The sequence below is a fragment of the Gekko japonicus genome, unplaced genomic scaffold (assembly GCF_001447785.1).
Source record: "Gekko japonicus isolate JY-2015 unplaced genomic scaffold, Gekko_japonicus_V1.1 scaffold4224, whole genome shotgun sequence".
Taxonomy (NCBI): Eukaryota; Metazoa; Chordata; class Lepidosauria; order Squamata; family Gekkonidae; genus Gekko; species Gekko japonicus.
In genome coordinates, this window is record NW_015163734.1 from 54,346 (window position 1) to 68,261 (window position 13,916).

The 13,916-nt window shown below is 51.6% G+C and overlaps 1 protein-coding gene across 1 annotated transcript; it reads left to right on the plus strand.

Moving 5' to 3' along the window:
• Positions 1–11,163: 11,163 nt before the first annotated feature.
• Positions 11,164–12,300, plus strand: FAM181B (family with sequence similarity 181 member B). Its single transcript, XM_015407879.1, has one exon. It carries the CDS (start codon positions 11,164–11,166, stop codon positions 12,298–12,300), a length of 1,137 nt encoding a protein of 378 aa, XP_015263365.1.
• Positions 12,301–13,916: the final 1,616 nt, after the last annotated feature.

The following is a 13,916-nucleotide window of genomic DNA, read 5'->3' on the forward strand; positions in this document are numbered from 1 at the left end:
ATCCATTATAGGGTTAACTTGTTTACCTAGTATTGCTATTGTCTAGACTGACCTGGAAGGGATACCTGGCACTGAGCCAATGGGGAATTAGCCCGGGGAAAGTAGCTTCTATTGTGATACACAGGGGTCATTTCGTAGAACAAGAAGTGCAGGAGCTCATTAGCATAACTCATTTGCATAACTTATTTGCCTATGCCACACCCCCTACATCACCAGAAGTGTGTCAGAAGGCAACACCCACTGCAACTTACCTGGCTGCTTCTTGCTCCTCATGAACCGGGGCTGCTGGGTGCAGGGGACGGGGCTTGTTGCATGTGCCCACCCCCTGGGCTCTTTACTGCCGGAGCTCCACTCCTGTGCACTCCTGCAGGAAATGACCCCTGGTGATACAGATTGGTTCCTCCTGTGCACTCCTGCAGGAAATGACCCCTGGTGATACACAGAGGTCATTTCGGGGGGGAACGCGGGGGAACGCAGTTCCCCCGGGTGAGGTGCAGGGGGGCGGGGCACATGACGAAGCCCCACCCCCTGCTTCCGCCCTTGGCGGGGCTTCCTCGCACTCCCGCCAGCCTTGCAGGTCCACCGCCGGGCCCCTGATGTCAGGGGGTGTGGCATATGCTAATGAGTTATGCTAATGAGTTCCCCTAGCTCTTTTTCTACGAAATGACCCCTGGTGATACAGATTGGTTGTTTGTTTTCAGGTGACTTCCTTTCTAGGGGTCGAGAAGAAGGACAGATTCTCCATTATCTCTATGTTAGTGTGTGACTATGTTTTGAGAAGTAAGCTGTTTGATTTTCTGTTATTTTGTAGGTTCCCTGTATACCTTTTACCCTTAGAAATAAAGGTTTTTAAAAGCAAAGAAATCTCTTCTTTCTAATAGAGCAAGATCCATTGATACTCTGAGTAATTTAAATACTTTTGACTATTTTACAACACTAGGACGGAGCAGTGCTGGTGGGGCTCTCTTATCTCTGGGGTAACACGAACACTCAACTTAATTCATCTGGAATGGAAATGGTATGGTTTTATATAAAGTATGAAGTTTTTCAGGTTAGGAGACATCCTGCAAGTCATGCAGGCAGGGGAAACTTTTTCTCCATCTCCCAAAATACCAGACCTTATGGGCACACAATGGAAATAGTATTAGGCTCAGGTCAGATTCAACACATCATAAGAACATAAGAGAACATAAGAGAAGCCAATGTTGGTCAATGACCCATCCAGTCCAACACTCTGTGTCACACAGCGGCCAGAAATACCAGGCGCCATCAGGAGGTCCAGCAGTGGGGCCAGGACACTAGAAGCCCTCCCACTGTTGCCCCCCCCCCCAAGCACCAAGAATATGGAGCACCCGTTGCCCCAGACTTGAGAGTTCCTGTCTATACCTTGTGGCTAATAGCCACTGATGGACCTCTGCTCCATATGTTTATCCAGTTCCCTCTTGAAGCCGTCCATGCTTGTAGCCGCCACCACTTCCTCTGGCAGTGAATTTCGTGTGTTGATCACTCCTTGGGTGAAGGAATACTTCCTTTTATCCATTCTAACCTGACTGCTCAGCAACTTCATGGAGTGCCCACAAGTTCTTGTATTGTGAGAAAGGGAGAAAAGTACTTCTTTCTCGACCTGCTCTATCCCATGCATAATCTTATAAACCTCGATCATGTCACCCCTCAGCCGTCATTTCTCCAAGCTAAAGAGCCCCAAGCGCTTTAACCTTTCTTCATAGGGAAAGTGTTCCAACCCTTTGATCATTCTAGTTGCCCTTTTCTGCACTTTTTCCAATGCTATAACATCCTTTTTGAGGTGTGGTGACCAGAACTGTACACATTACTCCAAATGAGGTCACACCATTGATTTATACAGGGGCATTATGATACTTGCTGATTTGTTTTCAACTCCCTTCCTAATAATCCCCGGCATAGCATCATGAACTTGTGGAACTCACTGCCACTGGATGCGATGATAGCCACTAGTTTAGACAGCTTTCAAAGGGGATTAGATGAATATATAGAAGAGAACTCCATCCATGGTTGTTAGCCAAGATGGCTAAATGGAACTTCCATGTTTGGAAGCAGTATACCTCTAAATATGTTGTTGGGGCAACGGGCCCCTGTAGCTTGTGTATGGGTCTTCTGGTGCAGCAGATTGACACAGTTGCCAACTTTGGGTTGGGAAATTCCTGGAGATTTGGGGGTAGAACATGGGGAGGGAACTCAATGGGGTATAATTCTGTAGACTCTGTCCTCCAAGCAGCCATTTTCCCCAGGGGAACTGACCACTTTCGTCTGGAGATCTGCGATATCTCCTGGCCCCACTGTGGGAAACAATGAGCCACTGGCCATGTTCCCTCTAAGCTGAGTTAGTGTGAGCTAGCTCACAGTTTTTTAGCCTCCAGCTCACACATTTTTGTCTTCGCTCAGGAAGGGATGGCTCCAGAGCAAACTAATTTATGCAGCGGCCAAATCGCTCGCTCACACCTTTAATGCCAGTCGCTCACAAAGTAGAATTTTTGTTCACGAGACTCCACAGTTTAGATCCAATGAAACTCTTACATTCTTCTCTATCCATATATTAAATGACAGACTCTCCAAAGCATAAAAAATTTCTCAGTTTCACCCCTGGGTTGGTTTTTTTAAAATAATATTGTGAACTGTTGCGAGTCCAGACATCCTGTTCCGCATTACGCCTCTTCCCTCCCAAAAATTGAGGCTCTCTCTCTCTCTTTTTAGGTCACCGAGCCCCAAAGTCCGCCTTTATTTCCCTTTAATTTAACAGCTCCAGCCGCTTTTCCAGTTAAATCGACTGTTCATTATCGAGGCCGGCCCCTGCTTCTTCTCCACCCCCCACCCCAGTTTTCAGAAGGCCTGTGTGGCGCAGTTTAATGAATCCCTGGCACAAAGCCCCCTTTCAGGGAAGGCGAAGAATAGGCCGGGCTATTTGGGTCCTGGAAGGCTGTATGTCAAAGCCTCCCCATAATGCCTGTCAGGCGAGGGCAGAAATTCCCACTGCCGAAAGAATGCGCCGGGAGCCGACGGGCCGGATTGACGAACAGATTAAGACGCAGGCAGGAAATGAGATTGTATGTTTAGAGCCCCCGACACCTGCTTTGCCCATGGGATTTTCCCAGCGCCGGAGAGAACGGGTTCAATACAAATCACATACCAAGTCCACCGGGGCCCTCTCCGTGTGTGTGGAGGCCTGGCTCTTTCCTTCCACCCTCTCGCTTCGGCCAAATGAAAAAGGCAGGATGGTCCCAGGCCTGGAAGGCCAGATCCAGACAAGTGCAGGAGCTCTACACCTTGTTGGATCTGAGCACATGCTGAGCTTGACCATGGTGAACAATTGGATTTCCAGCCGGACGCTGTGCAGGTTTACTGGCAAGCAAGCCCCGGTTCAAAGCCAGTGAGGTCAGTTTGGTGTAGTGGTTCAGAGCAGCGGACTCTAATCTGGAGAACCGGGTTTGATTCCCCACTCCTCCACATGCAGCCATCTGGGTGGGTGACTTTGGGTCAGTCACAGTTCTCTCAGAGCTGTTCTCTCAGAGCTCTCTCAGCCCCACCTACCTCACAGGGTAGGGGAAGGGAAAGGAGTTTGTAAGCCACTCCGAGACTCCTTTGGGTAGTGAAGGGCAGGGTATAGAATCAACTCGTCTTCTTCTTCCTGGGGCTACTTTATGGCCAAGGTCCCCAACCTCCAGGTGGTGGCTGGAGATCTCCTAGAATTATAGTTAGCCTCCAGTCCAGATGACAGAGATCTGTTCCCCTGGAGGAAATGGCTGCTTTGGAAGGTGGACCGTATGGTATTGTACCCTGCTGAGGGCCCTCCCTTCCCCAAACCCCGCCCTCCCCACCCCAACCCCAATCTCCCCATGCTCTACTCTAGAGTTGCCAACCTCCAGGTGGTGTCTAGAGATCTCCTGCCATTACAACTGATTTCCAGGTGACTGAGATCAGTTCAACTAGAGAAAATGGCTGCTGTGGAAGGTGGACTCTATGACATCACACCCAGATGAGGTACCTCCCCTCCCCAAACTCCGCCCTCCTCAGGCTCCACCTCCAACATCTCCAGGTATTTTCCAGCCCGGAGTTGGCAACCCTACCTGGAAGCAAGTTAATGAGGCCTACTTCCTGGGACGTCTATTTGGGGCTGCTCTTTATTCATCATTTATTGTATTATTGTTGATTTTATTTTGTATTTTTTGTATGTTTTAACCTGTTGTAAATCGCCCAGAGCTCTGTGTACTCAGGGATGGGGCGATTCAGAAATTTAATAGATGATGATGATTTACTTCATTCATACCCAGCCTTTCTCCCCTAATGGGGGTCCAAAGACGCTTCCATCATTCTCCCCCGCCTTCATTTTATCCTAACAACAACCCTGTGAGCAGGGGTCCTTTCGTAGAAAAAGAGGTGCAGGAGCTCATTAGCATAACTCATTAGAATACCTTATTTGCATATGCCACTCCCCCTGACATCACCGGAAGTGTGTCAGAAGGCAACACCCGCCGCTCAGGCTCCACTGGACTGTTTTGGATTGCTAGCTATGGGGGGAGGGGAACGTGGAGATCTGTCCTCACAGAGGCGGGGGAGCTTGTACCTGAATAAAACTTGGTCTTAAAGGTGCTAATGAACTGTTTTGGACCGGGGGGAGGCTCTGCAACTTACCTGGCTGCTTCTTGCTCTGACTGAGGGTTGCTGGGAGCAGGGGGTGGGGCTTGTTGCATGTGCCCGCCCCCTGGGCTCTTTACTGCCAGAGCTCTGCTCCTGTGCGCTCCTGCAGGAAATGACCCCTGCCTGTGAGGTAGGTTAGGCTGAGGGAGTACAACCAGCCGAAGGTCACCCAGTGAGTTTCCATGGCACAAGTGAGGGGATTCGAACCTGGGTCTCCCAGTGACTAGTCCTGCCCTCTTAATCACTGCACCACACCGGCTCGGTGGGCTTAGCTTGAGGAGAACTGTTCCCCTTTGTGCTTTGGGTTTTTCTAGACGTTTCCCCGAGGATCTCAGAACGGCAATTAAAGGGTTCATTTGTTTGCTCATATGCATAACGTCACTTGGAGCAGTCAGATCCTTTCCCTGTTTGCTCGGGAGTAACTCCCAGTGTTTGAAATGAGATTGACTCCTGAGTAAGTGTGCAAAGGAGAGGTACAGAACAGCTTAACCCTGCTTAGTCTGAGTGAATAATGTTTGCTCGGATGTAAGCCCCATTTATTTCACTTCGATTGCCTGCCTTATAAGTTTCAGAGCGTGGCCATGTTGGTCTGTGGTAGAAGAACTAGATTTGAGTCCAGTCTAGGGCTGCCAGCCTCCAGGTGGGGCCTGGGGATCTCCCGCTTTTACAACTGATCTCCAGCTGACAGAGATCAGCTCCCCTGGAGAAAATGGTGGAACTCCAAAAACAACATCCGTGATAAAAATTACGAAGAGTCAACAAAGATAAGTTGCAAAAACATTTACTGAAGTATTGCTGTAGTTCTGTAAGGAATATCCTTCTGAGCGTGTAGCGATCCCAATTCTTATCAAATACTACTTATCAACTCTTGCTGGAAATATTCCATGTTGACTAATAACAGGACCCAAGGTCTCAGGTAGAGTAAATATTGCGAAACGAATGTTCACAATTGCGCAGTATTCGTTAGTGTGTGAGCGATGACAGGATATTCCTTACAGAACTACAGAAATACTTCAGTAAATGTTTTTGCAACTTATCTTTATTGACTCTTCGTTATTTTTATCACGGATGTTGTTTTTGGAGTTCCACCTCTTCCCGTGATCTCTCATTTTGGCTTCCCCGGGAGAAAATGGCTGCTTTGAAGGATGGATTCTGTGGCATTATACCCTGCTGAGGCCCCTCCCCTCCCCAAACCCCGCCCTCTCCCGGCTCCACCCCCAAAGTCTCCAGGTATTATCAACCCAGACCTGGCAACCCTTCCAAGGCCACCCAGCAAGCTTGAACACACATGAAGCTGTAGGGTTGCCCAGGGCTCTTTTTATAGAAAGAGCCCAGCAGGAACTCATTAGCATAATAGGCCACACCCAACAGCAGAAACTCATTAGCATATTAGGCCACACCCTCACAGCACCACTCATTAGCTCATTAGGCCACACCCCCATGTTACCAGAAGTGTGGTTATCCAGCCACACCCACCTTTCCCTTCTTCTTCTGTTTACCTTGTTTGTTGTCAAAACCCAGGGCTTTTTTTTGTAGCAGGAACTCCTTTGCATGTTAGGCCACACACCCCTACTGTAGCCAATCCTAATGAGTTTCTGCTGTTGGGTGTGGCCTGTTATGCTAATGAGTTCCTGCTGGGCGTGGCCAACTTGGGAGCCAGCCGGAACTCCGTTCCTGTGCGTTCCTGCCCAAAAATAGCCCTGGCCGGTTGCCAGCCTCCAGGTGGGGCCTGGGGATCTCCTGCTTTTACAACTGACCTCCAGCTGACAGAGATCAGCTCCCCTGGAGAAAATGGCTGCTTTGAAGGGTGGACTCTAAGGCACTGTACCCTGCTGAGGCCCCTCCCCTCCCTCTCCCGGCTCCACCTCCAAGGTCTCCAGGTATTTTCCAACCCAGACCTGGCGACCCTAGTCCAATAGCACCTTGGTGACCCATAAGACTGTTGAGGTGTGAGCTTTCGAGAGTCAAAGCGCCCTTTGTCTGACAACGCTTATATCTGGAAAAACTTGTTGGTCTCTGAGGTGCTACTGGGTTCGAATCTAGCTGTTCCTCGGAAGTATTATGTATTCATTCACTGTATTTATCTACCCTGCCTCTCTCCAAACACAATTAGGTCCCGAGGTGGGTAGTGATAAAAAAAGCCCTATTACGAGGATCAAATCACGTATTTTTATTATATCTTGTTATAATATAGTTGGTGAGTCTTCTCTGTTGCAGAGAAGGCATAGTTAGATAGAACACGATCATAAAGAGGAAAAGAATAACAAGAGGAGTCCATGGCTTGCTTGATATTATGTATTCATGTACTTTGTTTGTACCCCACCTGCTCCCCTAACAGGGACCCAAGGTGGCTTACATAAGTCTCCTCCATTTTATTATCACTATATCAGGGGAAGGCCTCTCTGCCCTGTTGTTGGCCCTCCAGAGGAACTGGTTGGACACTGTGTGAGACAGGAGGCTGGACTAGATGGACCACTTGGTCTGATCCTGCTGGACTCCTCTTACGTTCTTATCAGGGGAAGGCCTCGGCCTCTATGCCCTGTTCTTGGCCATCCAGAGGAACTTGTTAGCCACTGTGGGAGACAGGAGGCTGGACTGGATGGAGCACTGGTCTGATCCAGCAGGGCTCCTCTTATGTTCTTATCATGGGAAGGCCTCGGCCTCCATGTCCTGTTCTTGGCCATCCAGAGGAACTGGTTGGCCCCTGTGTGAGACAGGATGCTGGACTAGATGGACCCCTGGTCTGATCCAGCAGGACTCTTCTTATGTTCTTATCAGGGGAAGGCCTCGGCCTCCATGCCCTGTTGTTGGCCCTCCAGAGGAACTGGTTTGACCACTGTGTGAGACAGGATACTGGACTAGATGGACCACTGGTCTGATCCAGCAGGGCTCTTCTGATGATCGTGATAAGGCTGCGTTTCTGTGTATGCTTTCGTTTATGTGCTTTCTTTTCTTTTCTTTTTCTTTTTAAAAAAAATTATAGATTTTTTAAAAGGTGCATGGGGGCGGGAGCGACAAAAAATCCCTGTTGATTCTCTTGGAATCGTTCTGTTTTCTCTTTTGCAGTTGAGAGGGATTGCTAGGCAGTGTCCTGAGTGGTTTCTTTAAGAACATGAGACCTGCTGGATCAGACCAGTGAGGGTCCATCCAGTGAGGGTCCATCCAGTGCAGTCCTGGAGGCTGGACTAGATGGACCACTGGTCTGATCCAGCAGGGCTCTTCTTAGGTTCTTATAATTTAAGGCACTTTGAGTCCCCACTGGGGAGAAAGGGAAGATATAAACAAACAAAACAAAACGAATAAAATAGGAGTGGGATTTCAGTCTGCAACTCATGCAACTAACTCAAAGAGCGGATAACCTCAAACAAATTCCACGGAATAGCCTTTATTCAGACCCATCCACACAGTGTGCAAAGCACATGTGTCTCTGGTGATTGCCTACCGCTCCAGATCACTGTGCTACAAAACTCATTCCCACGCAAAAGATCCCTGGACGTACGAAGGAAGCATGTCAGGGAGAAACCAGAAGCTTTCTCTCTGACGTCTTGTATTTTTTAATGTCCAGGGATCTTTTGTTTTAAGTGTACGGAGGAGCATTTAGTGCGTAACTCTGACATTCTGTTCACCAGCTGATGGTAACCTCAGGCATCCCCCCCATCCCAATTCATGCCCCGCCCCCCGAGAACTTTTTATAGCAGAAAGGAAGCAAGCAAAGTGGTGGTGGTGATGAAATATCTAAGGGAAGACGGACATGTTGCCAACCTCCAGGTGGGGCCTGGAGAACTGGAGTTACATCTGATCTATGGACAACAGAGATCGGTTCCCCTGGAGGAAATGGCTGCTTTAGAGGGTGGTGTCTATGGCACTGTGCCTAGGGTTGCCAACCCCCAGGTGAGGCCTGGAGATCTCCTGGAATTGATCTCCAGACAACAGAGATCAGGTCCCCTGGGGAAAAATGGTGGCTCTGGAGCAATGTTCCCTCTAAGCTGTGGAGTCTTGTGAGCAAAAATTCTACTCTGTGAGCTACTGGCATTAAAATTGTGAGCAAGTGATTTGGCTCCTGCATAAGTTAGTTTGCTCTGGAGCCATCCTTCCTGAGCGAAGATAAAAATGTGTGAGCCAGAGGCTAAAAAACTGTGAGCTAGCTCACACTAATTCAGCTTAGAGGGAACACTGCTCTGGAGTTTGTGGAATCACATGGAGCGGGTGCAGAGGAGTGCGGCGAGTATGATCGGGGGCCTGGAGACCAAGCCCTAGGAGGAAAGGCTGAGGGAGCTGGGAATGTTCAGTCTGGAGAAGAGGAGGTGGAGGGGAGACATGATGGCTCTCTTGAAGTCTTTGAGGGGCTGTCACTCAGAGGAGGAGGGCAGGGAGCTGTTCCTGTTTATTTATTTATTTATTTATTTTTTGTATTTATACCCCGCCCTCCCCGGAGGCTCAGGGCGGCTAACAACATATAATTAATAAAACAGTAAAACAGTAGAAAAAATACAAAATATTAAAATTACATCATAATGTATAACCTATCTAAAACAGATCTAGCTAAAACCAAGATGGCGGTCCTCTAAGCGTCCCAGTCTTGCCCATAATGCAAAAGAGAGTATTTATGGCCTTGGCAGTCCATGCCCATATCCTCTGTTGGCAGCAGAGGAGAGGACTTGCAAGAATGGGTTGAAATTAAGGGTGGGAAGGTATCAGCTGGATATTAAGAAAAACTTTTTGACAGTCAGAGTTGTGCAACAGTGGAATCAGCTGCCCTGGGAGGTGGTGAGCTGCCCTTTCCCGGCAGTCTTCAAGCAGCGGCTGGACCAACACTTGTCAGGGATGCTCTAGGCTGGTCCTGCACTGAGCAGGGGGGTTGGACTAGATGGCCTGTCTGGCCCCTTCCAGCTCTGTGATTCGAGGATTCCATATCCCATTTGAGTCCACTTCCCTCTCAAACCTGGGGGTGGCCCTCCCCACCTCAAATCTCCATGAATATCCCGACCTGGAGTTGGCAACGCAATGGGGAAATCACAGGAAGGAAGGAAAACAGAGAAAGCAAAATAATCCCTAAGGGAGTGGGGAGTCACAGGATTTATTTATCCTATGGCAGAGTTACACACAGGAAGCATATTATAATAATATAAAATACGTAACCAATTTGACACAACGGGTATGCAGACTAATATCTAAATTCCCAAGCCATGCAATCGCAAATCACAGGACAGAAAAGGAGAAAGTGTAGGAAGGAAGCCCGCAAGGAATAATCGTAGGCTGCGTCGTGATCACACACACTATCTAATCCACTTTCAATGGACTTTGCAAGTGGCCTTTTCTGCACTGTAAGAACGTAAGAACACAAGAGAAGCCACAAAGAGAGCCAGTTTGGTGTAGTGGTTAAGTGCGCAGACTCTAATCTGGGAGAACCGGGTTAGATCCCGCACTCCTCCACTTGCACCAGGCTGGATGACCTTGGGCAAGACGTAGTTCTGATAAGAGCTGTCCTTGAAAAAGAGCAGTTTCTGTCAGAGCTCTCTCAGCCCCACCTACCTCAGAGAGGGTGTCTGTGGTGGGGAGGGGAAGGGAAAGGAGTTTGTAAGCCGCTCTGAGACTCCCTTGGGTAGTGAAGGGCGGGGTATAAATCCAATCTCCTCCTCCTCCTCCTCTTCTTCTTCAATGTTGGATCAGGCCAATGGATCATCCAGTCCAACACTCTGTGTCACACAGTGGCCAAAAATACCAGGTGCCATCAGTGTGGCCAGGACACTAGAAGCCCTTCCACTGTTGCCCCCCCCCGCACCAATTTTTGTCACTGGTTTACCCCTATTGCTTCGGGCTCCCCCCCCCCATGTGTTTTGCTCCCTCTAGTAGTTCCCAGGGGGAGCAAAACACACGTGGAAAGGGGGGGGGGAGACCCCAAAGCAACAGGGACAGAAGACTGGCAAAAACCGGTTGGAAAGGGGGCTGAAAGTGGATTATTTAGGGAGGACGAAAAACGGCAGAGGAAGGCGCCTTGTTTTCCCTTCTCTTCAAGAAAGATCTCTTTCGGATCAGCCTCGCGCCTTAAGAAATCTCATCCGTCCAGCTGCAGACAAACGGCCAACCAAGGCGCAGAACAAATCCGGTCCACCCATCCGGAACCGCCGTGCCAGAGAAGACCAGCGGGAGCGCCACGCAAGGGTTAAGCGGTCTCCTCCGAGGGGAGGGGGCGATCCCTCCCTCCCTCCGCGTCCTTCGTCACCAGCTTCCTCCTCCTCTTCCCGGAGGTCCGCGGGGGGAAGAGGCGTCGTGGAGAGCCCCGGAGCGGCTGGCTGGCTGGTTGGGCTCTCCGGCGTCCGCCTGGGTCACCCGGGCAAGGCGGATCGGGGCGAGAGAGGAGGAGATGCGGCGCCCCGTCGGGCGGCCCTGCAAACGACCGCAGTAAAGGGGGGGAAAGGAAAAAGTCCCACGTTTTTTCATTGCAGAAAAGTCGACCCTTTGCAAAGGGGGGGCTCCCTGCAAGGCGAGGCGATGGCCGTGCAAGCCGCGACCCTCCACGCCCACCACCCTTTCGCCGTCCCCTTTTGCTTCCCGGCGGCGGCGGGGCTGGCGGACTTCGGCGAGGCGGAGAAGGGCTACGACGACAGTGGGGCGCTCCTGCTGGCGGGAGGCGGCGGCGGCGGAGGAAGCGACCCCGGGGACCGCGAAGCCACCCGCGACCTGCTCAGCTTCATCGACTCGGCCTCCAGCAACATCAAGCTGGCCCTGGACAAGCCGGTGAAGTCCAAGCGGAAAGTGAACCATCGGAAGTACCTGCAGAAGCAGATCAAGCGCTGCACCGGCATGATCGGGGCAGGAGGAGGAGGAGGGGGGGGCGCCCCAGCGACTCCCGGCCTGCAGGACGCGCCGACGATTAGCGCGAATAGCGGCGTTCATAGCAATAACAGCAACCACAGCCAGCCGGCGAACAAGCGGACTTCCCCCACGACGGGCGCCCCGCCGGCCTCCGCGTCGCCCCCTGCCGGCGGAGCCGCGCATTGCAAGGCGCCGGCCAAGCGCGAAGGCGGCACGCTGCAGAGCGAAAGCCTGGCCGCGCTCTTCGACTCGCTGCAGCAGCCGTCGGGCTTCGCGCCAGAGCGCCCCCCGGGGGCCGCCGGGCCGGCAGGCGGCCGAGAGGGCGGATCGGGGCCCTCCGCCGGCGGCAAGAAAGTGCCGCTCCGCAAGCGCAACCTCCCGCCGTCCTTCTTCACCGAGCCGGCCGCCGCCCGCTCGACGGCGCCGCCCAGCCCCGGCCTGAAGGACCCCGCCGGCCCGGAGGAGCTCTTCGACCTCCTGGCCGCCAGCCCCGAGTTTGGAAACCTCCTGCCGGAGCAGCCGCCGCCGCCGCTTTTCCAGACGGGCGGCCGGCTGCAAACGTCGGATCTGGGCGGGGAGACGCCTCTGTACGAGTCGCTGCCGCCGCTGCCCCACTTGATGTACCCCGAGCCCCCCCTGCGGCCTTTGCCGGCCCTGTACGCCGGCGCGTCGGACCCTGCCGGGGCGGAGAGCAGCCCGACGGCTCACTTGCCTTCCTTCGCCCCTTTCTTCCCCGATTGCCCCCTGCCGCCTCCCCCGGCCATGCCCTACGACTATCCCGCCGGGTATTCCCGGGGGGGTGCCTTATTCTAACCCGCAGAGGGGGGAGGAGGAGAGGGGGGGGTTGAGTTCGGAAAAGGGGAGGGGGGCTTGGCAGATTCCCCCAAGGGAGGGGATGAAAAGTTGGGGTTAGAGGTGGGATTGAGCCCTAGGGTTCATGGCATAAGGACGCCTGTGGAGCAATGTTCCCTCTAAGCTGTGGAGTCTTGTGAGCACAAATTCTACTTCGTGAGCTACTGGCATTAAAGTTGTGAGCGAGCGATTTGGCTACTGCATAACTTAGTTTGCTCTGGTGCCATCCTTCCTGAGCTAAGGCAAAAATGTGTGAGCCGGAGGCTAAAAAACTGTGAGCCAGCTCTCACTAACTCAGCTTAGAGGGAACACTGCTGTGGAGGTGCTTTGCACCGGCTTCCTTCCTTCCTTGCTTGGATCCCAGGAATCCACTTGATCCTGAACATCAGATTGGACCAGGAATCCTAGAGGTGGTTTGTTTGTTTTTTTGCCTTTTCTGCACAGAGCAGCAGGGGTCGCTGGAGGAGTGGGGTTGGTGGTTGTGAATTCCCTGCGTTGTGCAGGTGGGTTTGACTAGATGACCCTTGAGGTCCCTTCCAGCTCCATGTTCATGCCAGACCTCTGGTTAACTGGTTAAGGCTCACTAGTTGCAACAGCCGTTTCGCCTTCTGCATTGGATCTTGAGGACTTGTAGTTCTGTGGAAGTTTGGCTAAGAGAGGGCCGAGGGAGCACAAAAAACCCCCTACGATTCCCAGTCGTCTCTGGGGGAAACCATGTTGGTGGAAGGAATGGCACAGACTAATCTGAGTTGAAAGTCCAGGGACATCTTTAAGACCAACAATTTTAAATTCTGGGCAATACTCCCTCTAAGCTCTGGAGTCTTGTGAGCAAAAACTCTACTTTGTGAGCTCCTGGCATTAAAGTTGGGAGCAGGCGATCTGGCGACTGCATCAATGACTTTGCTCTGGAGCCGTTCCCTTCCTGAGCTAAGACCAAAAACGTGTGAGCTGGAGGCTAAAAAACTGTGAGCTAGCGCACACTATCTCGGCTTAGAGTGAACACTGATTCTGGGTATAGACTTTTGTGTGCATGCACACTTCTTCGGATACATTGAAACAGACATTGGAAGATGTGTGTGTGAAAGTGTCTATCCAGAATTACATGTGTTGGTCTTAAAGGTGGCCCTGGACTCGAACTGAGTTCTTTTGCTTCAGAGCAACAGGGCTGCCCACCCGGAACTAAGTTTGTAATGCTTTTGCCTTAACCAAAGTGGTGGCGGCTACAAGCATGGACGGCTTCAAAAGGGAATTAGATAAGCATATGGAGCAGAGGTCCATCAGTGGCTATTAGCCACAAGGGATAGATAGGGGCTCTGGGGCAAGTGATGCTCTGTCTTCTTGGTGCTTGGGGGGAGGTCAACAGTGGGAGGGCTTCTAATGTCCTGGCCCCACTGGTGGACCTCCTGATGGCACCTGGTATATTTTGACCACTGTGTGACACAGAGTGTTGGACTGGATGGGCCATTGGCCTGATCCAACATTGGCGTCTCTTATGTAACCCCACCCCGTTCCCTAATGGCCGCAGAAGTGCATTCAGTCAGTTGATGGTCCCCATGATTATGCAGTGGTCTTTGGGG